Below are 26238 nucleotides of genomic sequence, written 5' to 3' on the forward strand. Positions count from 1 at the left end.
GTACAAGTTTACAACTGTGCAAAAATTGACAGATATTCATATTCAGAACAGTTTAAACTTTTCTAACTACAAGTTAAACCGCTTGAGGGGTAGTACAATTTTTTTTTTTTTTAATTATGAATATATGAAGCAACATTTTCGACAACTAATGTGTTTAATAGACAAAATGTGCGCACTTGGTCCAATCGCAATCCAAATTTAATAAAACAAATAAAGCTTCAAGACAGAACCAATTTTCATGAGTGATGTAGCATTATCAGCAATAAAATTACTGGACCGATTATTTTCGATAGCACTATGACGAATCAAGTTTTATGGGTTTTTAAAAGAAGATTTTTTTGACTTCGATCAAAATTTATCCCTTGATAAGCGTAATTAAATTATTTGGCAACAAGATGGGACGCCACCATATAGCACATTTCTAGTGCGCGATTTCCAAAATCGGGAATATCAAAGATGGATAGGAAGATATGGAACAATTCCATGGCCACGAAACAGCCCCGACCTGATCACGTTGGACATTTTTTTATGAGGATACCTAAAAAACAAGATATATAGTAGAGAATTGAATAATACATTAGATACGATGAAAAGAAAAGTCCAAAATGTAATGAATCACATCATTCAAAGTGATTAAACAAAATGCCTACAAAATTTGGAAAAAAGATATCGATTACGTGTTGCATATGGTGAATGAACTTTTACCAAAATTTGTGAAATCATAACAAAAAGCAAAGAAATAAATTTATGCTGCCTTATTGTCGTTGTACTCAATTTAATATAATTTAAATTTTAATTAGTAATATTAATCATACTCGTGTTGGGCTCAAAAATAAAATATTTTTTGGGTTTAGAAAATTTGAAAAATTAAAAATACCATATGAAGTATTTTTCTCATATTTTAAGTAAAGTGGCAAAATTTGGTATCTTTCTTCTTCAGTATATATTTTCTATAGAAAATATTGGTTATAAACGTAATAAACTTGAATTTTATTTTGAGACAATTCATAATAATGATAAAATAAATGACCACTACTGACCACATATATATTTCGTAATGAAACGTAAAATTTAAATATGTAAAAAAAAGTAATGCTTAATTGTTTAAAAACTGTAATATTGGGTTGGCAAACGTCCATTAAACAATCTATATAAAACTGTTGACTATCTTGATTAAACTACATGAACTTTCAAGTACTTTTTGTAAGACATTTTTTTCCATTTCAATGTATTAAAACGTTAGTGGAGAGTGGGACTTTTCGCGTGGATACCCTGTACATCACATTTTGATCGAATAATTGGATATGACAAACCTGTACCTGAACGCAGGGCAGAAAATTTTGACTTTTTGGCTACATATTCCTAAGCGTTTTGGAGAATATATTTTACTATATCCATATCCGTTCATAACAGGACAGACCAGCTCGCATTCGCTTGATGAGCTGATGAACAATTGGACATGAGAGAACTGTGCGCAAGATGGGCGCCGCTATTACTCGCAATTGAACAAAAACAGCGCAGTGAGGACGTTCCAAGGGAGCATTTGGCAAAGTTTCGCAGCAATAGATCCAAGTTTTTGTGTCGATTCATATCCAGAGATGGAACATTGGTCCATTCTTTCACACCTGAGACGAAAGAGCAGCCAAAGCAATGAGTTCAAAAGTGAGAATCGATCCTAAAGAAGGCGAAAACCGCTTCATTTGCAGGAAAGCTGATGGCGTCAGTATTTTGAGGTATACCTAGGATAATTTTCCTTAACTCTCTGTTTAAAGAAAAAACAATAAACCGCAAATATTATACAAATTTAATTTAATGTTTGAACGGAGAAATTGGGAAAAAGCGACCGCATTCGACGAAAAAGAAAATCTTGTTGCATCAAGACAACGCACCAATCCACACTTCCGTAATTGCGATGACCAATATTAATCAACTTAGTTTCGAAATTTTTCCTCACCCACCCTATTCGGCAGATTTAGCCTCCTCAGATTAATTTCTATTTCCACATTTGAAAAAATGGCTCGGTGGACAGAAATTTGTTAATAATCAAGAGGTGGAGTCCCTGGTTGACATCTATTTTGAAACATTCGAAGCGTCCTATTCTGGATAGGATATAGAAGCCATTGAACTTCGTTGGAACAAGTGCATCAATATCAAAGGAGACTATGTTGAGAAACAAAGTAATATTTTCCTATTTTTTTTCTTTAAGTGTTAGGTCGAGCACTTTTGGAACTATCGGTGTTACGCATTTTCTAAAAACCACAAGTTATTTTAGCGTCCACTAGATCGGATTTTCTACTATTAATATTTTCAAATTTGACATTAAAGAGATCCTGCATGTAAATTGGGGGTAGCTTCAGCGACAAATTAAGAGTACTTCCTTCTGCAAACTTGTACAGGATTAAAAAACTTTAGAACTCCTTTGTATGGCATTTTAAATAATCAGCACTCTAGGAAAATTGAGAAAATCTCTACGATAAGCTGATTATAACTTCTCAATTTCGTTCTCATTACCTTTAAGTTTTGGTCTGAGGCTTCTTCTTGTCCTTCAACTCTGTAAAGACATTTTTCCCTTTCCAATCCATACCCAAAATGTGACTTTGGATACTTTCAATTGTGATTTATCTAATTTGTCAGTTAGGTTTTTAAGAATGCATCGCTTTGTTTTCCATATTATAAAACTTGAGAATTAAGAGTGAAAGAGTTTATTTTTTTAAAAAGAAAGGAAAAAGACATATCTGTAACTAAATTAGACAATCCAGCATATTTGGTCGGACTATAGCTTCAAAAATAAACGTTTCAAAAGTGTAATTTTGAAGAAACAATATTTGACCACTTTTTGGCCTACAAAACTTGTAATTCCCATCACTGCACAGGTACACCCACTACTTTCGTCGTTGGCGATATGGAACGTGAACTATTCTAAATTATTTTAGCATGGACTGATATAGGGTGAAAAGAGAAATTGGACTAGACATACCTGATACAAAAATTGCTTCGTTTTGATTTTTATAAGATGTTTAAGTAATGTAAATTTTAAAGGCACAATCACGTCATCCTTTCGAAACTCCAAAAATCGACTAAAAATTAATAAGTTATTTTGTCAAGAAAAATTTGTAATTATCATCACTGTGCAGATTAGTTCAGGCTATTGTCGCCTTTGTTTATTCCCCTAGAGTCAGATAAAAAAATATATCGAAGGTGTTCTTGGATAGTCTGGTCTAGTGCTAATAATGGAATTTTTTAGTAACTTATTTCAACACGCATTAATATTGTTTCGACATATTTTTGACATTGTCATTAATATCATATAATTAACTTAATTAGTGTTAACGAGTTACGTTACAAATGGACTGATATTAGTTATGATAGGCATCCTTTAACTTTATCAATTTCGATGTTATTACAATTTTGACTGTGGAAAATCGGAGTTTTACTCAATTAGTGATTCATTAATTAAGTAGGTATTATTAAACAAAATTTTCAATTTAGCGTTAACTTCTAACTGATCCATTTACAGCGAATTCCTTAAAATATGTATCAATAGTTTAAAAACTCTCGTGTCAGATATTATCTAAAGGAGGGAGATAAATGAGAAATACATAAAAATAATTAAATTGCTAAAAATGAAGCCTTAAACAGCTGATGATAATGTCTACACATGCTGGAAGCAGAATAACTGCGCCGGCGCCTAATTTCACTTATTGACGTTCGCAAAGCAGCCACTTTTCAAATAGTACCTGGTGCGCAGTAAAGACGCGCCGTAGAATTATTTCGACTTTCTGGCTTATTTTCATAGCTAACTTAGAGGCTTTACTTTCGACCTATTAAGAGACGTTGGAATTATCTGTTTATTAAATCTAAGAGTGGCGATTTTAACTGAATGTTAAAGTTTAGGATAGTGAAATTTTTGAATAAAAGTATTTTGAGTCGCAATTCCAAACATATACGGGTTTTCTATCGAAAAAGTTTAGTTTTCAGCCCAATAAATCCAATTTTTTAATTGACTCTGCGCTTTAAGGGCGAAAAGGACGTTTTTCCGGTCGCATTTGTTTTAATTTTCAACCAGCCTGATGGCGTTCCACTGTCGAAACCGGGTATTTCCTTCCATGCCAGTAACTCCCTGTTTAATTTGTATTTAGTTTAGCGCCTACGCGTCGCTAGATTTAAAATTGTAGCTACACCGGCTGCGTTTTTCCCAGCGCTAAGGCCATTTTTAAACTTGACGCTGAGACGAGAAATCTTATAGGGCTGAGAAAGGTAAATAATAAACAGGAATTCTCTACTGGTATAAAAGGAAATTGATGTAAGAAGAGGGGAGGCTTTAAATATTCAACTGATAGACATCGAAGTGCTGACATCTATGAAAGTACTGACAACACTTTGAATGCAACACCATCTATTGAACGTCCCAAAAAATCTTATTATCTCAGACATTCTTCTCTTAAACGCTATGCTTTTTTTAAATAATCTAATCTGATATATGGGATAATAATATGGTCATTTTTATAATCTGTTGCCTTTTTCTGGAACTATGCCTTACCTTCAGTGACCCGCGTAAGCTCCGTGGAGCGACACATATTGGATGAACATTGATTGGTCTGGATGTCTTTTCCAGTGCAACTCTTCTTGGTAATCCCGGTTCCAGGAATGCACTGACGTTTCCGTACTTTGACGCAGTCGTCGTTGCAGTCTGACCATTCAGACCAGGCTGACCAGTGTGCCGGTTCCACTACACGAAAATCAATAAACGTCATTTACTATACACATAAAAATTCACGAAAAGGAAATTAAAATTTTCATGTATTGGTTTAAAGCTGTGTCAAGGATTGAGTAAGATAAATGTAACGCGTTTTTCCCATGATTAGCTTTAAGTCACCATTATTGAATGTGTTGAATAACTCTACGTTTTCTTTCCATTTTTCTAAAATAATTGACAGAACAATAATGAGGCGTATGAATGTTAAATGAAACGCCACATAATAATGCACTTCACACCCTTGATGTGTAAGATTCTATCATTTGTCCATTTTTTTGCTTCAGTACTATTAGGGAAGAAAACAATTTGAGGGAATTACAATATATAATCGTTTTGTGATATACAAGATTTCCCACTGATTTTTAACAAAAAAATTAATTTGTTTCGTTTTTGATGAATCGTCATCAATACCTAATATTTTTTATTTTTTGTTGGGAGCTCATTGTACAGGGTTAGTTTTTATAATGTGAAAAGTTGCTGCGAGTTTATTGTCGAAGCTAAGAAAACGTTGTTTATAGATGGACATATTTTTATGTCATGATATAAGAAAAAAAACAAATGAACATCAGAACTCGAAAAAATGAAGTAAAGTTAAATTTTATTTTTAAATAAAAATCTATGTATATTAATGCATATTTGAATTTCGTCAATTTTTTCTTTTCAAAAATATATAATATGACAAGGTTTGATCCTGTAGTTTTCGATCTATTTCAATTTAGAAGAATTAAATATCGAAAACTGCTGGAGCAAACCACGACATATTATATATTTTTGAAAAGGCACAAATTGGCGGAATACAAATATACATTAATATACAGGGGTTCTTATTTAAAAACAAAACTTAACTTCGCTTGATTTTTTCGGGTTCTGATCTTCATTTGTTTTTTTCTAATATCATGTCATAGAAATATACATCGATCTATAAACAACTTTTTCTTAGCTTGGACAATAAACTCGCAGCAACTAGTCAGATTATAAAAACTAACTCTGTACATATTTTAATTTTCTCTTAATTTTTATTATACTTTTTTTCGTGCTTCCTTTAGTTTCACTAATATAAAGTCATTTTAAGATAAGAAATATTAACCAAAATCACTAAAGAAATTAAGAAATATGACAACGGTTCATTTCAAAACCGACTAGTGCTTAAATGAAGTTTCCCTGTCTTCTACGCCTCCGGTGTTCTCCATTTAAACAAAACATTTTAAGAAATTACAGTCGCCATTTCAAGAATGAATTTTTGTCGAGAATCAGAGTGCAGATGGTTTATTTTAACACTAATGAAATATGAAACTTCAATAGAATGGACAATATTGTAGGGTTACAATAATATTCTCCTTGACTTTTAGTATCCCTTAGTGTTTGGGGTATAGACAAGAGGCTCTTGATGAAATTATAGGAGCAAAATTATGGCTTTTTTGAAGAAGAATTATAATGAAGGGTTTAGATAAAGAAGAAGTGAAAGTATTATGAGGACTGATGAGATAAATAAATAAAATATTTCCTCAAAGTGCTTTGTTAATTTATAAAAAACAGATTTGTACAACCAATTATAAATCAGTGATTTCTTATCCATTCACCATCAACTTCTTATTTTATCTAGTTATAAATGCCTAATGATTTTCCACCTCAAAAATCAAACCACTTAGTATCTACGATAAATCAAAATAAGGGTATATTTACCTTGTGTGTAGTGTGTTCAGAGTGATGTAGTGGACTGTAAACTTAGCCTAAACACAAATTAAGGTGCATTCACAAAACCCAACAAGTGAACGCAAAATTTGTTCTTTATCTTCGATAATGCCAACAAATAAATCAAGCCAAACCTACACCCTTACCGTTATTGTCATCATAGTCGTAGGCGGTGTCCAGGACCAACTCTTCTACGTAAGCAGTGGACAACCGACATTAAAAGCAATTAAAGGAGGTAAGTTCAATCAGTGATTGATAGGGCATGGGAGTTTGTCGATGGCTAGTTCGAGTCACGCCATACCCCCCAAGGCGGGTTTCTCCAAATTATGATAAAATGGTGGGCTCGGCCCTCATAAATTACTCGGATAATCAATATTTGTTAACTCGAGGATCGGAATAGATAAATCTTTATACAAAGAGAATTTGTTTCAAATTTAAGCTCAAGTTAATTGAGGGGAATAGAGGTCGGTTAAATTTGAGAAATTGGAAGCTCACGTGCTCTCTACAATGTGGTCTATCTTTCTTAATTATCTTAGGTTAATATCTTATTTAATTTACATATAAATTAATTTAAAATGAAGGCTACGCCACTGGCATATTTAGAATTCAAAGCGTGAAAGGTGGAATACCAATTTAACGGAAATTTTATCCCAGAGGCGTGCCGGTTTTACAAAAAAAATTAAATTAAATCTCTTCGGTCCGGTCTTTCTGCATATTATTCAAAAATGGTTTTTGCTTGGATGATTTCCCATACGTTTAAATAAACGGGTAAAAAATGTTTGTTAATAATTTTTCGAGACATTTTTCAAAAGATTTTCTAAAAAGTTATCAAATCTGCCTGTTTCCTTTAATTTATACTTCAACACATGTTTCCTCTGTTAAAACTGAGTGACTGATTTCGACATTTCCAAAAATCTCTTCAAATTTTAAAGCTTTTTAGTGAGAAATTGAAAAGGACCAACAACTCATATCGAGAATTTTATTTATGTGCTTTTTGGAATTTTCTCAGTTTACCGCGGCAATTATTGAGCATTCTAAACAATTTTCAAGAAGTCAGTAATTTTATCATATTTTTAATTTAGTTTAATTTTGCATTTAAAAACAGGGAAGATCATATTAGGAGGTACTGAATTTTACGTGGGTTTTCCTATAGTCTGTCTGGCAGTGCAATGCCTTGTTTAGAAAATCTATTTTACATCATTTATACACATATACACTTTCTATACAACAACAATGAAATTGACCCCTCCTCCTCAATCTTGGGAAATAAAGACTTTCCGGAAAATTCTCAAAATAGTTTTTAAGAGCAACGAATTTACTTATAAAATTCAACCTGGAAAATTCATCTTTATACGGATTTACAGTCATTCTTTAAAATTTTAATAGGCATGAGGAATCATATGACATCTCAAATTCAAAGTATTTAAAAACGACATTTAATGGTGTAATTGATTTAAAATTTATTGGTTAGGTTTTGAAAAAAACAGGTATGAATTTGGTAAACATTGCAATACAAATCCATTTAAATTGCACGTAAACGATGAAAAACTGGCCTGTTGATGGGAAATTGCCTGACAAACTGAGATTCTTTTGCAGGATTTACAAAATATATATGTATTTTTCTCATAAACTAATGAATAAATTTTGAATCGCCAACACTGAATGGAGTTTTTAAAGACCTTGAATTTGAAGTGTCATATGACCCCTTGTGCTATTTCAAAATTTTAACAGGGTTGCTGCGACACGTATAAGGGTGAAGTTTGAGGTTCAAATTCGACCTCCTCCAAAACTGTTTTCACGTATTAATAAAAAAAATCTGAAATGTCCTTATTTCGCAGGGTTAACAGGTGGTCAAGTTTTCATTAGACGACCCCGTGTATGTTCTACATACGATTTTTCAAGATATTAAAATCTGTTTCAGAATTCTCAAATCCCATTTTAGAGGGTACAAAGTGACAATAAAGTACCAATTACCATACGGAACTGCCAAAGACGACTCCTTAGCGCTAAGGTATTAGTACGCACTAACTATGGTGAATAACCCGGGGGTGAGGAGGGTGACCTACCTTGAGGACAAAGTACGCAGTCTTTTGTTCTCTTCACGGCCAGCCCATGGCAGGGCAATCCTCCATTGCTAGGAGGAGGGCTGTTGCACACCCTAGTGGACGTTTTCCCGGTGGCCAAAACCTCTCCTGGACACCTGCAGTCCGTCCAGGGCCCCCAAGCTGACCAACCCCCATTTACTAAAACAACGAAATAAAAATTAATGAGAGGAACCGCAATGAGAGATGTTTGATTGCTTCATTAGACTATTAGGTCGTTCTAGTCGACAAGTCTCTATCCGAGGGATTTTCGAAATTTATTACCTGTCACAGCATAATAGGAAAACAGAGTTCTCACCGTTGATTTTTACAGGCATAAATTACAAAGACGGAGATTACCCGCCCAGATTAAACGTTATGGCTGTAACACACTAAAATTTCGTAATTTCCAATTAACATTTTACTTAAACGCTGTCAGATTATAATTGAAAAATAATTAATGGCTAAGGCTGTAGCGGAGAGAAAATCGTTTTAATAATAAGTTCGAGCCATCAATCAGGTTTAAACATTGTTGTCTTCTAAGTGTCTGGTAAAAATCGGATCAAATTGATTAGACAACACTTTAAGCTGGTGACCTTTGACTGCAACTTAATGGGTTCAGCAAAATGCTTTGAGGAAACTTTAATGAACGTGCGATATTATTTCAATTTGCAAAAGCAGGTACTTTCAAGTTAAATACCCGTTAAATAGGCGCTGTTTCCTGGGGCGTTTGTCTTGTAATTTCCTTCAACTTAACAGCTATTGGTATGGCAGGCGGTTAAAGGTATTTTTTTTACAAATCCATGATGATTCGCCATAGTGGGTGATGGGAATTTTAATTTTAATAGAGACTCTCAATATTTAACATGTTTCAACGTAAAGACCGCGAAATACAGGGTGTTGATTAAGTACACGCGCATATTTCAGGGAATGAATTTTTAACTGCTTTTATCACAAAAAGTTGCTATGAACGTTGAATCGCAACTTCTTCGTTTAAGAACTAGAGGGTGATGAAATTTTATTTTCAATTTTTTTTTAATTTTGAATATTTCCCGATAGATGTTGGAACCGGGCAAAATTTGGTATATGGGTTTTTTCTTATGACGCAAGGTCCAAATATTGTCTTAATTTTTTTACTAGTGATAGAGGGTGCCAAATACAAGGTTCCATTATATTATAATCGGCGCCAACTTTTTTCCGCTACGCTATATGTTAGGTTGATGTCAATGGGCTTATTGCACGTTTACTTCTATTGAAAAAAGGTACTCTGAGAAAGTGTCTGTAGAAATAACCGTTTTGAAAATAAACGGGTTTGCTATTAACATGGCTTGGGCAAAATTGACTTAATAACAATTAAATAAATTATCAAACTTAATTTAATAATATAATAGATGTTGAAAATGGTCCTTTCCGATTTCTACATATTTATTATATAGCATTTTCTATACACACTTGCGGACAAAAGTACGGAAAGATTTTTATTTTGTACTGTATTTGTTACTATGAACATCGGTTCATTTAATTGTATTATTATATTGTAGGTTTTTATTGACAGAAGGTTTTTTAAATATGTTTACATTTTTGGGAGGCCGATATCTCTTTTTTTGTTATAAATATTGTTTACACCTCGGACAAAAGTATGGAAACATAAACATTATTAGTTGTTTTGAGCCGATAGTTGCTACAGTTTTCTCATTTTGTGTTCTAAACATCTGCAAAGATGGGTAAGAATAAGTATTTCTCAGAGGACTTGCGCAAAAAGATTGTGGAATTGGATCAACAAGGTTTAAAAAAAAATGTTATTGCAAGAAATTCACAAATTAGCGAAGACGCTGTGTCCAAAATACACTGAGTTTCAAAAAAACCGCCACACCAAGAAGGACGCATTGTATGTATTTGAAATTTTGGTATGATTTTAGACTTGTAAAGAGAAAAAAATGATAAAAATTTCAAGTTCGTATTTTAATGCGATATGAAGTTTTTCTTTACTTTTTTATCTGTGACGATCGTTCTTTTTGCAAATATATTTTTACAGGCGGACAGCGATAAAGGTATTATTGTTAGTACCATATTGGATGTGTGGTAGTGCAAAATGCCTCGTGTACGCCAAAACGCAGTTTATCAACAGTTAACTCCCTTTGAAAGGAGAAGAATTGTTGGTATGCATGAGGCAGGTTTACCTTTCCGCGAAATTGCACGTAGATTGGATCGAAACGCATCAACAGTGCTAAGAGCTTGGAGAGATTGGTCTAACGAAGGGTCAGTAAATCATCATCGTGGTAGTGGCCGTCCAAGAATGACGAACCGACGCGAAGACCGGCGACTTCGTCGTTCAGCGACAGGCGCCCCGTTTGAAACAATTCCGTCTCTTGGTGCTAACTGGGTGGCCACCCTAAATTGAAGGGTCTCCCTTAGTACGATGTATCGCAGAATTCGAAGTTTTGGACTAAATTCATATCGTCCTATGTGTCGGCTTCCATTATCACGAAACTAGAGAGTGCAATGGGTGGATGAGTGGAGAAGAATCGTGTTCAATGATGAGAGCCGATTTTGATTATGGCGATCTGATGGACGGTTACGTGTTAGAAGGCGCAGAGGAGAGCGATTAAATTTGAACTTTTTGGAAAGGCGTCATTCTGGTTTAACACCAGGTGTCATGGTTTGGGGTGCCATCCAGTATGGTAGTCAGTCTCCTCTTGTTTTCATTTATGATAGATTAAATGCTCAGAGGTACATTAATAGTGGATAATGATCACAGGATAATGATCCGAAACATTCGTCAAGACTGGTGAAGGATTGGTTTCTGGAAAATGCCATTAATGTTTTAAAGTGGCCGTCTCAATCACCAGACCTAAATCCGATTGAACACTTATGGGAGCATGTAAAACGATAAATAAAGCAAATTAATGTCTATAACAAAAATGAGCTTTGGGAATCCATACAAGACCAATGGTTCAAAATTCCTGTAAAAAGATGTGAAGATTTGGTAGATTCGATGCATAGGAGATGTAAGGCAGTAATCAGTGCAAAAGGTTATGTAACTTCATATTGATGAAATAGCTTTATGTTTATTTATTTTTGAATAAATGTTTTCTTTCCACACTTTTGTCCACATTAATTTAGTTCTACCTCAAATTAATTAAAAATGGTAAGTACGAACGTGAATGGAATTTGATATATACATTTACTTCATACAAGTGTTTAATCTTTTATGGAGCGTTTTTCTTAAATTTATTAAAACAATAAATACTGATAATTCAAAAATATTTCCATACTTTTGTCCGCAAGTGTATTTACAATGCTGTCCGATTGTTACATCTCTATCCGAAAATATAGAAAAAATAATTAATAATTAAATTTCATCGCCCTCTAGTTCTCAAACTAAGACGTTGCGGATCTGCATTCATAGAAACTTTTTGTGATGAAATCAGTTAAATATTTATCCCTTGAAATTAGAACATGTACTTAATTGGCACCCTGTATAGTGTCCACTCGATAATGCAATTAATGCAGGAGTGGCATGGATTCGTCTGCATTAAAATGAGTGTCTAGAAGTTGCTCTAGATGTACCTTTATTCGTTGTTAAGAGATTTTCACAAAGAATTTTTACCTCAGTGTTTTCAACCAAGCAATAATTGCGTCAAAACTCACAATGGTAATTGCTTTGATGGCAAAATTTACAATGATAGCTAGTACTGTCTTGAAGTGTTCATTTTTTAACTTTTTTTTCTGTTTGTAAACCGACTTTCTATCTGAACGACAGGAAAAATTGACTGAAAGAAAGTTGCAATTTTTTCTAAACATCAAGTTCTTTCGAATTGAATAAGAGCCACGTCAAAGCGGACAGCGATACTCGCTTCTTGGGTAAATATTAGCTGAAATTAGTAGGGGGGGGGGGGGGGTACATACTGTTTTCTAAATGTACAGAGTGTCCGGAAATAGCGTATAAATATTTTGAGAGATGAGTCTAAAAATTAAGACAATGAAAAAATTCTTATAAAGTTACCGCAAAATTGCTTCTTAAAGGAACTAGAGCCCATTAAAATGAAAACGTTGAAGATGTTTTCTTTTAGCAACATTTTCAAAATAGTTTGCACTGAAATTATGAAATTCTGTATACTATAATAAGTTGGAATGGGAAAACTTTTTTTGTGTTAATAATTGCAGATTTCAGTCAGAGGCGTCACATAGAGAGGTTGTCTTATGTCAATGTTACCAAAACTTTTTTATTTGCGACATTTATTAATTTTTAAAATCAAATTACGGAATCTTAAATACTTCTAAGTAGAGATGTAAAAGACTTCTTATTTTATCTCATTAGAATACGCTGTTTTTCACAAATGTAGATTTTTATGAACCGATGCGTGATTCGAAATGCATCTCAAAGAACATAGTAGGCCACCTTGCAATAAAAATATTTTTTTATTAGCTACCAACAACAAGACTAATATTATTAAGGATTTATTGCTTATTTACATCAAAAGTTAAAAATGGCCTTCGTTCATCTTAATCCATCCTCTCACTCTTTTCTTCAAAGATTTCGATGTCCATATATTCGTGCATCGAGTTATAAGAACCAATTTTTCTGGAAAATATAGTCTATCCTAGCAAGATGAAATACAAGGACTTTTTTTACTTAAAAATATTTGCGAATAAGTTATTTGATTTTGAAAATTAAAAAATGTCACAAGTAAAAAAAATAGGGCAACATTTATATAAAAAATTTCTATATGTGACGTCCCTCATTAAAATTTGAAGTTATTAACACAAAAAAGTTTCCGCACTCTAACTCACAATAGTATACTGAATTTTATAATTTTAGCGCAAACCGTCTCGAAAATGTTTAAAAAAAAAACATTTCCAGAGTTCGCCCTTTAAGGGAATCTGGTCCCTTTACGAAACAAGTTTTGTGATATGTTTATCAGAATTTTTATAATTTTTATAAATTATTTGAATCTCCAAAATTACCTCTAAAAATATTTCGACATTATTTCCACCGACCACCGATGGGGAGGGGGTAGGGGGGTAATAGCCAAATTTAAGGGAATATTTCTCGCGGAAAAATAAGAAAAGTTTGTATGAACACATGTCAGGAATCGTTTCACTTCCGGAATGCAGGTTGCTGAAAGTAAAAAATTACATTTGTTTTTTTCATTTAAAAAAATGTCTCTCTCATATGTAATTTTGTTTTCGATACTAAAATTAAAACTCAATATGTTTTGCACAAATTTTACACAATTTCAAAAATTATAAATAAACGTAAGTAACGTCATAAAAATCGGTTAAAATGACTATCATTAACTAAGATTCATGAATCCAATCATACAGAGACTGTTTTTCTTATTTTAATTCAAGGATTAGCCCTTAAAATTTTCCCCGCAAATTTGGGAGACACCCTACATGATAAAAAATAAGGAAGTTTCGTTTTTCCGATATTTCGGAATTTTTCGATTTGGACCTTCAGAAAGTTATATTGAAATTCAATTTATTCTTTAGGTGAAATTAACAAAAAATTAGTACTATATCGAAAGGTGTATTTTTAAAAATAATATTTTGTTTTCTAAATTTTTTTTCATGAGAACCAGCTACCTCAAAACTGCCAGTGGAAAGCGCTTTTCGGGGAGAAATGAGCTGAAAATTACTACCAATCAAGGATATACATATCTATTAAAGACGAGGAACTAATTTTTTTTTTATTTCTTTACTAAATAATGACTATATCGAAACTAACAGTGGCATTTGGTTTCTGAGAAAAGAATAGCTAAATATGAATATAACATCAGGGCGTTTAGCTTCGAAAATGCGAAAGCTGTCTTTTTTATTTCAATTTTTTCCGAATTGAGTGATAACTACCTTAAAAGTGACAATGGTAATCGCTTTCCTGAAAGAAATTAGCTGAAAACAAGGAATGTTTCTACATTTGATGTATTTGGTGTTGCTGGAGTTTTCCCCTCTCACATGAATTCACCTTTAAAAACCGCAAAAGCTTGTGAGCAAATAACTCCCCAACAATTGAAAAATGTCCAAATAAACATTTAAAAAATATTTTAAAAAAACGTATTGAATTAACAAGCAGGATAGTGGAAACTTTGAAGGTTTAGTTTATAAGTTTATTTATTTTATTTTTTATTTATTTTTATGGCTGCCCTGATAAAATAATATTGTTAGTAACTATTAAATGAATTTCTCCCAAACGGTTAATAATTGTTATTTTGTGTAAATTTGGTACATACTCATTTAAAGAATACTGAATTCAGTGACGTGCTTATTAAAAAAAAAAACAACCTAATCGTATTTTTTTTCATTTTTGACATAGAGAACAAGTTATAGTACGTCTTGGTCGGGTAAGTTAGAAAACAATTTTTACTGCACAAATAGAGCTTTTCATTCTTTATCTTTTAAATCTTGGTTCTTTGAAATAAAGTTAAAAATACAAAAGTTGCAGGGGTGTTTAGATCTTAAATGGGTAACACAGGTACATATACTTCCTCAACCCCCTAGCAGAGATGAAGAACTTTTTATATGTTTCAAGTGACATTTTTTAAACATAGCAAAGAAATTTAGCGAATATAGTTGAATCTCTCTCAATTTCTCAGTAAAAGAGAGTGTTTTCCTTCGTTTTAACACCGGACAATGTTGTTTTAATAGCTAATAATTTGACCCTTAGAGCCCAGTTATTAACGAACTCTTAACTTTCACTTCTGTCTACATAGCTTCCAATTAAAGTTAGGATATATGTATGATACGACAATTAATCGACTTTGCACTTCTTATGTTTACCAAGGAGAAATGCTAAAGTTAGACTTCCTACGTCAAACTTGAGGATTAGTCTGTTGAACCAAGGAAGTAAGAAGTTTAGTCAACACAATCCACTCATGTGCAACGTTGGACATGTGTGGCACCCTGGTGGTAATATCAGAGCATGTCGGGGATCTATTCATTTGTCAGTCAGATTTTTAATGATAAATATTATAGTAAATTGCTCAATCAATTACCTGCTGAGTGGTTTTTTAAATTATAACCCTGCCTGGAACTTTAGAAAAGGCAGACGTTAATACATATTTCCTTTCAGAAATTTTTCAGTTTGACATTTAAATTCATAATCGGTCGAAATGTTTAGTCGCTTGCTCGAAATGCCTGAAATACCCCCCGAAATGTGCGTTAACGTGATCGAAGGACTGAAAAGCGCCTACAAGAGCAAACTGCTGCTTTTGGAGCACCATTATTTGTTCCACGAGTTCCATTCGCCGCCTCTGAGCGACGCCGATTTCGACGCCCGACCGCTCATTCTCCTGGTAAGCAGTTTATAATTCGCCCTTTGTCCCGAAAATAATGTTTTATATATATACGGGGGCAAAGTTTCCTGCAGAGCACATGGGAGATTCGACGCGTCCGCTGCTTTAATTCGCCTCTCCATTTATCTCGGCCCTTTTCAGGTCGGACAATACTCCACAGGAAAAACCACTTTCATAAGATATCTCCTGGAAAGGGACTTCTCTGGCATGCGGATAGGGCCGGAACCCACCACCGACAAATTTATTGCGGTGATGTATGGTAAGTATAAGCTCTTTTTATTCTTTGTAGAGGTTTAAAACTCGGTATTTTTATTGATTGATAAAACATACTTTTCTGAACTTTAAAAGAGAAAGATGGAGTGATTCCAGGGAACGCTTTAGTGGTAGACCCCGAGAAACAATTCAGACCCCTATCGGACTTTGGAAACGCCTTCCTGAACCGACTTCAATGTTCCCTGGTGAAGTCTGTAGTACTAAAAGGGACGACTATAATAGACACCGCTGGAATTCTCGCAGGTTTTTATAGCTATTCAAACGTGTAGCCCGCGAAACTTGGCACTTAGCCAGCCTCCGTAAAAGGTTAGAAGAAGCTACATTAACTTGAGAGGGACCCCCGGAGCGAAGACAAATAATTAACATTAAACTTTGTGGGTAACTCAAAGGCATAGTTTCCCGGGTATATAGGAATAGTTCTCCTGGAAGTTCTTTATGAATTTATGTGGGCATTTTAGACGGGTATAATGGCCAAGTTTATCAAAATAGTTTCGGAAAACAGTTTTGAGGAAAATTCTGGATTTTCCAGGTGAAAAGCAGCGTATAGATCGGTGCTATGACTTCGCCGCTGTCCTCGAATGGTTCGCCGAGAGGGTCGACCGGATTATTTTACTCTTTGATGCCCACAAACTGGATATTTCCGACGAGCTCCGGCGCTCCATCGAGGCGCTCCGGGGCCACGACGATAAGATCCGCATTATACTTAACAAGGTACGATTTTCATGGGGCAGTTGCCCCTTAAAGGTGTTTCTTCCACTCGAAAATTCCTGCCATATCGGAAATGTAGTTAAAAATCTCTGGAATCTAAGAAGGCAGCTAAGGGTCTGGCTCCCTAGGTGAAATTCATAATTGTCGGAGAGAGACAGTTCGCATCAAAAATTAATGATTAGAGAAGCTATGGAGGACTTGATTTCATTAAAACTCAGGATTCAAACAAATGTATATCATGCCTTTGCAAATTATGAGTAACAAACTTTTCGCTCGTTATTAGGTAGGAAAATGTGGTAAAAAAACGCAAAAAAGTTACAATATGAAACGAGTATGTGGTTGATTTACAAAAGCTATAGGAAATGTTCGCGAACTTTTTACCCACATATGATTTCCTTGATGTTCAAGGAGGTTTTTGAAAATTTAGAATAGTTTATGCAGGATTATAGAGCTTATAAGATAATTTATTGGAGGTATGTTGAAAGTAATTACTTCGTAAATTCCCGAGATAGCGGTCCTATTAAGATTTGAAAAGTTCTAAAAAGTTCTCTTTTATTATTCATTAACCCGATCAGGAAGACCTTGAACAAAGTTTCGAGAAAATAATTGTCCATTATGTTTTTGGTGTTTTCTTCTTTTTTCCGAACTACATTAACGAAACACAGGAACTCCGTGGGAAATGAAAAATCACTGGGAAAACCTGCCCGAAATTTGCAGAGAAAACCCTCACACCAGGATTTCATTAAAGGATAATCATACAAGCTTAAGATCTAAAAATTACAATCGAAGAAGGAATCAACCTTTATCAAATGGAAAGGCATTTTCAGGATCAAGTCATATTCTGTCTATTTCATATAATTTTAGACTGACTTAATGAGACCAAAAAAAAAACAAAAAAAAGCAAAATATGGTTCAAACTACAAACGGCATTAACAAGAAATCAAATAAAGCAAAGACACGCCGAAACAAAGAGCTCAAATATCACCTCATTATCTGATTTGTACGTATTTGTTTTTTTGATATTACTGAGATGATAAAACGTGCAAGATGAATTCCTGGTTGTTTACAGAATCAAAGGGTAGAAACAAACTTGCCTAAACAAAACCAAATAAAAAGACAACATAATGGTATTCTCAGTGTAGACACCATGGTGTTTTTCTTAACTTCTTAAACTGGACTTATTAATTTATTTCAAGCTGATATGGTGGACCGTCACCAGTTGATGCGTGTCTACGGAGTTTTGACGTGGTCCTTAGGAAAAGTGTTCCAAATTCTTGAAATATTGAAGGTGTGCTTTGGTTCGTTTTGGGACGAACCTTTAAAATAACACATACTTTGAACAGACTTACATATTTCTGGTCAATTTTTTAGTCAGCAGATCTGGTAGGATGTTTGCGTTTAGATACAGGGTGTTCTAGAGTTGAAGTGACAAAAGCTTAAGGGAAATTCCGCTCAGCAAAATATGGAAAAAAGTTCATATGAACATGAGTTTGAAAATGCTTCGTTTTCGAGATACAGGGTGTTTTTTTTCAATTCAAGTTTCTATTAATAGTTTAAAAATGGTTTTACTGATTTTAATGAAATGTTTACGTTTTATTAAAACTACTATCATACATCTGCTGGATCAATTAGGTTCGATCCAGAATTTCCAAGCACGTACCCACCGAGCAAATCAGTAATTTTTTGCAGAAAATTATCACCCTGTAGTTGCCATGTAATACACAGGTAAATCACTAAAAATACATTTTTGTTTTTTAACTTTTTTAGTGCCTCGCTTCGATTTCGAGAATAAATTAGAATATCATAACTCGGCACGTCTCTAAACTCCATAAGGAAACATAAAAATGCTTAGAAGTTATCCAAAGATTTATCGCAGTGCGTTAAATTTATGAAAACAAAAAAAATTTAACTTGAAAATTCTGGATCTAATCTATTTAATTCAGTAAATGTGTGGTGATTCTTTTAATAAACCGTAAATATTCTATGAAAATTAGTTAAAGCGTTTTTAAACTATTAATATAAAACTCAATAAAAAAAACTTAACAACCTAAATGTTGGAAACGAAGCATTTTTTGGATATTGGAACTGGAACTTTTTTCCATATTTTCCTGAGCGAAATCTCTCCAAGACTTTTGTCACTTCAATTCAAACACATCCTATATATTACCACGAGAAACTTGTCTGGATTAATTTTTGGAAATGAGAAAAATTTCAATTGCTTTTCGTAGGAATATGTCAAAAGGTACGTTCTCATATAATAGTTGTTCAAAAATTTTTTATTAAGGGCATGGCAATATTCCTGTTTCTACTTGAATATACAAGAGAAACTTCTTCTATAGATGTGAAGTTAACCGAAAGCTCTTTAAAGAGGAAATCCAGGATCTTTTCCGCGACTTGCAAAGCTTACCCAAGAACTCTGCCCTTTGCAAACTCAACGACTTGATTAAAAGGGCAAGATTGGCTAAAGTGCACGCTCTAGTGATAACAGAGCTGAAGCACGAAATCTCAATTTTCAGCAAGGCTAGCAAAAAAAAGTATTTGATTGAAAATCTGCAGAATGTTTACAAGAACGTACAGAAGAATCAGCAGATTTCTTCCAGTGGCTTTCCAGAGATTTCCAAAATGCAAAGGAGTTTACGCAAATACGATTTCTCAAAGTTTCACTGGCAAAAACCTAAATTGTCTAAGGAAGTCGATCAAATGTTGTGCGACAAGATTGTCGAGCTTATGGTGATGGTATCGCGTGATACGAGTCCTCTCATGTTATTGGAGGTAAGTTATAACAATAATTGACCTCGAGGTTTTCAAAATTTTGCCGAAAATTGGTCTTTAAACAACAATGTAGTTTCAACTATACAGACTGAACGTAAGTGCGTGCTCACAACAATTCGAGTCGCAGCAGCGACAACAAGGGAATATTAATTGGGTTTGTTAATATTTCCACACTGTTTCGCTTGAGAGGCCTCTTCAATTGTCGCAGCTCTAACGCCCCTCAAATCGGAAATTAAAAACGCCGGGTTTGGAGTGTAAACAGGGGCGTAACGAATCCATTAGGAACAATGGATAAATCTAAATCTATTTTAGGACATAATTTGTACAAGTATGATTCACATTTTCATTTGCCTTGAGTCATGCTTCGTCATGAATTTTTTTTTGTGTGAATGGACCTGAAATACCCAGAAAAAAGTTTTTGCTGTCTCTGCTTTTCTCACTGAATGTTTAACTTCGAGCTTTGCGTTTTCCACTAAAGCTCTCAACATTTTCGTCCCTATTTAATCTGGTTTGTGGTTCATTGACAATTCGAAACATGATTTATAATAATGTTTTTGCTTGATTTAGTTTTGTGCCTATTTGTTTCAGTTCTCGAGAGAAATTTTCGACAGTTTGTCATGGTTATTAAGTTTACTTTAGCCGATGTTTTTGAAGCATAATTTATCTTGTAGTGTCATTTTTCGTTCGAAATATTTGAACGTTTTAATTTTTTAATGATTTGTCGGCCAGTTTGTGAAATTTTCCTTCTTCTCATTATATAAGTTTTTCGCTAAATTAGTTGAAAGTGTACTGATGTTTCTCAAGGATTTGCTCAATTAACAAGTCATTCTGATCAGGCCGCAACTAGTTTTACCATGTACACAACATAATTACTATTCAATTTTCAAAAAACTTTCAAAACTGGAAATATCCTTTATCAATATTTGTTCAGTTTTTTTCTTAAGTTTTTTTTAGAATCAGTGAATTCAACTTGGTGAAATCATTCTGAATCAGTCAACAACCGGCGAAAAATTAAATGTAGGATGTGTCTTCTCATTATTACAATTATTAGTATTTATTTGGCTAAAATTGATAAGCCACGTTGTTTTCCTCCCTTTACCTATTCATATTTCGAACCTAAATGAGAAAAAGTTTTAAGATTTCTCAATTTTTGTCCCATTTGTCTCAGTTGTTTCAAGTTTTTTAAGCAGACATGTCCTAACGTGAATTAAGTTTCTTTATTTGCACAATTTTGCTTTAAAAAAATATTTTGCTTAAGAACTAACACATGAACGATTAGACTTGCAGTAGAAGTGTTCACAGGAAGTTATGAAGAAGAATGGTTTAATTCACTAATTACGGGCGGTTTTACGTTTTTTCTTATCCATAAGGCTTGATGGGATCCACTTGTCTATGGTACCAGGTGTCCTTATGTAAGATAAGATAATTAAATGCGATGGGATGCAGACGATCACATGATGGTGCAGATGGTTCCATGATTTACAGATGGCTATATAACTCATGTTTTAAATTTTTTATATTTTTAATTATCTTATGAAAATAGAATAATTTAAAAGAAAAAGACACCCGATTTGAACACTTCCTATAATTTTTTAAACACAAGTCAACGGCTCGAAATATGTTAATTCATGTTTTCGTTGGTTGATGTTAATCCATAATCAGAACCTACCGGAAATATCTAGAACTAATGAGAACATACTTCCTAAATGAAGAAAATTATTTCTGATTGCTCAAACTTTATATCTTACAATTTTGAGATTTTTTTAGGTCCTCCATTCTTTAAATTAGTAAAAAGTGCTTTCCCAAGATTAGTTCACCTTTTAAGCCAGATTTAAAGCCTTAAAAACTGTATCATCCTCTACCACCAACAAAAAATAACATAAAACTTGCATTTGAATTTGTTTGAGTTGGTCACGATAAAGCTTGGCGGTAAAAATACCGTTTCCTTTCTCAATATTTGGTGAGTTTTTGAAAAAAGCTAAGCAGTACGAAGGTTCTCATACAAAATCCAGACCTGTTTAGTCTTGTTTTCTATTCTTCCTTAAACGAATTAAAAGTAAAAATATAAAGGTAACAAATTGACCTTTAAAAACCAACTTCTTTTCTTGTGTACGCTTATTTCTTTTAATGTCTCTCAACAGTTTTAGATATGTTTCGTTCTTTCCGCAACCTGAATTAACGTTAAAGAAACCAAAACGGAATGATTAAAAATTCTTATTAATTTGTTAAAATTGTGTTCCTTTTTAATTTTCAGTATTTTATTGATAGCGATCTCTTCTTATTGCGGTTTGAATTTGAGGTATGTTTTAGTGTGTTTTATCTTATTAAGTAATTTATTAACATTTGACCTACTGCCGCCAAACGTAGAATATGACATTTTTTTATTTCAAAATATTGAGATCCCAGATATGTATCATCCTGTTTTCCCTCTTCTTGAAAATTAGTTTTTCGAATTGCCTTAGCGACGCTTTCGACATTCTTCGAACATGTTTCTTCATGCTTTTCTTTTTGAACACTCTAAGCTAAACTAAAGTAATTGGAACTAATCAGATAAAATGTCATTATTCTCATATATGTGTTGCACATTGCCGTCTTTATCGACATCATTTTTTGAAGCATGAATTGGACAATTTAAATAAATTTTAAACTGCTCTTCGCATATTTTTTCTCAAATTTGCTCCTTCCCTGTTTTTAGATACATGGGGGCACTTTGAAAACCTAACTGACCCCTTTGGGGTACAAATGCGGCAAGGGCTGCAGCGCCGGATACGGGGAGCACGAATAGATCGTTACCAAAGAACGAGCCTCATACGATCTCCTTTTCGATACTCTGGAACCAGTAGAGGGGAAACTTTGTGAAGCAGCTGCAATGGCAAGTGTACATCCTACAATCTCAAACATAAAGTTTGACTTTAACAGACAGAAGTTATGAAATCCAAACTGCCCAACTAAATTCTGGCAAAAATCTAGAAATTGACAGATGTGGATAGGGACGGGTTCCTGGATAAAGATAAGGTTGCTTTGGGAATGCATTTCATCAATATGAAACTGAATGGAGAGGACATTTCTATGCTTTGGCCCAAACATTTGGTACTCCCAAAGAAAAAGTATAAAGTAAATCCTGTTTGTCAACGAGTATAGGGTCTTGCAATAGTTTATAGTAATAGCATAAAGCCAACAATTCTTTTCTTCTGCAGAATTGTATGGCACGTAAAGGCGTATTTACACAAAATTATTTTCTAATGTACAGGGTGACCTCAAAGAGTGTGACGAAGTATAACTTCGTTATTTTAAATGGAATCCCTCGATTTATTGTTATTTTCGGATTAGTCGGTAGATTTTAAGATCAGTTTATGCAAGGTCCCCTATCTTTAAAATTTACCATTTTCAAGTTATTCAGAAAATTTTGGAAAATTTGGCAGCTGTAATGTTCTACAAAAATCGGTATCGTGCGCTAACCGCTGTGAACTGCGAAATCAGCTTTCTGAGGCTCAAGGAAGACCTAATCAGCTACGTTTTGACGTGTTTTAATTTAAATAAAATTCTCTACAACTGCTGAAATGGGCCTTCGAAGAAGCATACTTTCAAACCTCAATCTTCAACTTGCTTATATGCAATGGAATGCCTTGGTTTTCTTGACGGTATTGTATTCAGAATTCAAAAATCTTCATGTTGTGAAAGCTACCCTATTCCTACTCCCAGTCACTTCTGAGTTACCGAAAATTGCCCATTTTTGGTTAATAAACGTTTTGATAATCATGAAATATTTCAAAATAACATTAATATGCAACATATGGAAATAATAAAAAAATGTTATATTTATTTTTACATAAAGCATCAAAATCCTGGTTTTATAAATTTTTTAAATTAGAAAATGAAAAAATAATCATTTTACATTCACACTATATTAAATTAGCCTAAACTAATCTGAACTAAAGTTTGAACACTGAAAAATCGTTTATTGTTTTATATCCATGACAATCGTAAATTGCAAATAGCGATAAGCGTACTTCATCAGCTGGAGAAAATGTTAGAAGTAGTGATAATTGTCATTTTCACGTTTTTCATGATGATGAAAACATTTAGAAGCCAAAAAAGAGCAATTTTGGGAAATTTCTAAATTACTGCATTTAGGGGTAAGGTAACGTTAACAAAATTCATATATTTTTGAATTCTGATTACGAAGTCGTTGAAAAAATTGAGTCCTTTTTTAAAATAAGCATATTATAGAAGTTTCAACTCACGAAACTTCGGAGGGCTATTTCAGCGGTTGTGGATGGCTTTTTTGAAATTAAAGTACGTCAAAAAGTAGCTTATCAGGTCCTCTTTGAGCCCCGGAAAACTAGTTCTGAAATTCACAACAGTAAACGCACAAGACCGATTTCCGTGGAACCTTGCAGTTATCGGATTTTCCGAATAATTTGGAAACGGTAAATTTTAAAGATAAAAGGTCACATTACATACACTGACCTTAAAATTTAACAAGAAATTTGAAAATGGCAACAAATATTGGGGTTCCAGTACGAAATAACGAAGTTGTATATCGTCACACTTTTTGGGGTCATCCTGTACATCAGAAAATAGTTTCTAAAATATGCTTTTATGTGCTACATAATGCTGCAGAAGAAAAAAGTGTTAGTTTTATTGGCAGAGAAGGTAAGGAAGCCTCACACGTTATTACAAGGCCCTGTATAATTAGAAGTTTTCTGGAAAACTCAAATGTTTTTTTTGGACGTTTCAGTGGGCTATTGCAGAAAAGATGGAAGATTTTCAAAAAAAGTCTTGAATTCTGTGTAGTAAGGCAATACATATTTTGTTATTAAAGACAGCAATTTTTAATAGTCACGCGTCGTTGCATTTGGCTGCGTTTACCTCAGTAAGTTTGTTCCAATAGAGACTCAAAAATCGGCTTCAAGCTGGAAAATGCCTATTATTCTCGGTTGCTATTTGATGTAACACAACAAACCTGAAGGCGATAAGGTCGTCCCATAAACGGCGTAGTAATTTGTGTTTATTAACTTCATAATCCTGCTGCAGTATAAAAAAATAATTACCAATAAAATCATCGACCATAAGCACCGTAACGACCCCATTATTCTCGTATTTATTAGCGTAATTCTGTCAGAAAAGCATTGGTTGACAGACACAAGCTTATTTTAGAGCACTTTTTTTCTGACAGATCATTATTCCTCATTTCCTCCCTTTTAGAGAAAATGCTAATCAACACCGAAAGCCACTCGAGACCTCTCGTCTCTTCCCTAATTGTGTGCACCTTGAAGACACGTGGAACTGTTTATCTGGAACAGTGGCGCATCCAGATGTTTTCCCATGTCACATGAAAGATCGTACCGCCGCTGTTGTAGTGGTGGTACCCTTCGAATGGCTATTTTTAAAAATAATTAGTTTCGGAAGCTCAGTCACCAAGCTTGTCGAGGAAACACCACCTTCGAAGGTATTTTTGGTCCAAGATGTTCACGCCAGAGAAACTTCAAGACAAATTACGAACGTTGCCTTCGCAATTATGAGTCGGCCATTAGCGCTTTCCCTGCAAATGACGCGCGTTTAAACCAATAACGTTTGAAGGTATTTTATGTGGAAAAAACCTTTATGGGCAGCTAAACGGGACATAAACCGGTAGTCTGCATGTGCATCGAGATGGTAATCTCAGAACTTTTTTAAGAGGCTCGTTCTTTATGATTTTAATAGGCTTGTCTCTTATGTCCGACGACAGTGACGACATTATAAAAATACAGTTTATGGGCTGTAGGAAAGATGGTTAAACGGGGAGAAAGCTCGGGGGGGAGAGCACGATCGTAAGAGTGAGGAAGATCTAAATCCCAAGGATCTTTTGCTTGATAGACATTCTTCGTACTAAAAAAAAAATAATAATTCAATTTAAAATTTCGTAAGTTAAGGGCAATGTTTGTCATACACTTAGTTACACGTCGATCTTAACGCGGAATCATAGACTCTGAGATTAAGCTCATCTCACAGATAATTATCGGGAATGATAGCTGAAGGCCAAGTAAAAGCTTCCCCGTAATCTATGCGCAACTTCATGGCAAAATATTGACTAGATTTATCTAAAGAATGTAGTTCCGTCTTGCAGTGGCAGACATACGGGGGTTGGTCTTTCGAAATCGTACACGATATTATTAACTCTCAGCAGATGTTGGCAGTTTTTACACTTATTTAGAAAAGAGGAACTAAAGTGTAACTTTTTTCCCCCCTACTCAGAAAGTATCTTAAATTTCACTACCACTCGATTGATGGTACGACCATGTGAAATTGAAATATAAAAACAGTTTTACCTTTTTGGCACAAAACATATCCTGATTCCCAATATTTCCTATCTCATCTAATGATATTTTCCCAGGAAATAGAGATGAGATATTGAAATTCCTTTTGTCGCTCGTTTATAGATACGTTCCACAACTCAAATAGCAAAAACTGTAATAACGGATCAAGGTTTTCGCTACATTTTTTTTAAAATTCTAATTCATCATAAAATTGTGATAAACCTACTCATTTAGCATATTGAGTACTGAATACATACACTACCGCTCATACAGTGTGACCCACTTAAGAGCGGGACACCCCTGTAAAATTTTTATTTGTGGTTCGATTTTGATCATTTTTTTATATGTTGTAGGGCATCAAA

General features: G+C 33.9%; 1 protein-coding gene across 7 annotated transcripts in view; it reads right to left on the minus strand.

Moving 5' to 3' along the window:
- The window catches only part of LOC136348342 (netrin receptor UNC5B-like), a 256866-nt gene that overhangs the window by 30484 nt on the left and 200144 nt on the right, over positions 1–26238 (minus strand). For 6 of the 7 annotated variants that reach the window (XM_066299091.1, XM_066299081.1, XM_066299100.1 and 3 more), the window contains 3 exons: positions 8515–8691; positions 6595–6639; positions 4541–4729 (listed from right to left, as the gene is read on the minus strand). In XM_066299091.1, coding sequence (XP_066155188.1) covers positions 4541–4729; positions 6595–6639; positions 8515–8691 — 411 coding nt within the window. The remainder of the gene's footprint in view (positions 1–4540; positions 4730–6594; positions 6640–8514; positions 8692–26238) is intronic. The other variant, XM_066299130.1, reaches the window with a different exon arrangement.

This window comes from Euwallacea fornicatus, chromosome 2 (genome assembly GCF_040115645.1).
Source record: "Euwallacea fornicatus isolate EFF26 chromosome 2, ASM4011564v1, whole genome shotgun sequence".
Classification (NCBI taxonomy): domain Eukaryota; kingdom Metazoa; phylum Arthropoda; class Insecta; order Coleoptera; family Curculionidae; genus Euwallacea; species Euwallacea fornicatus.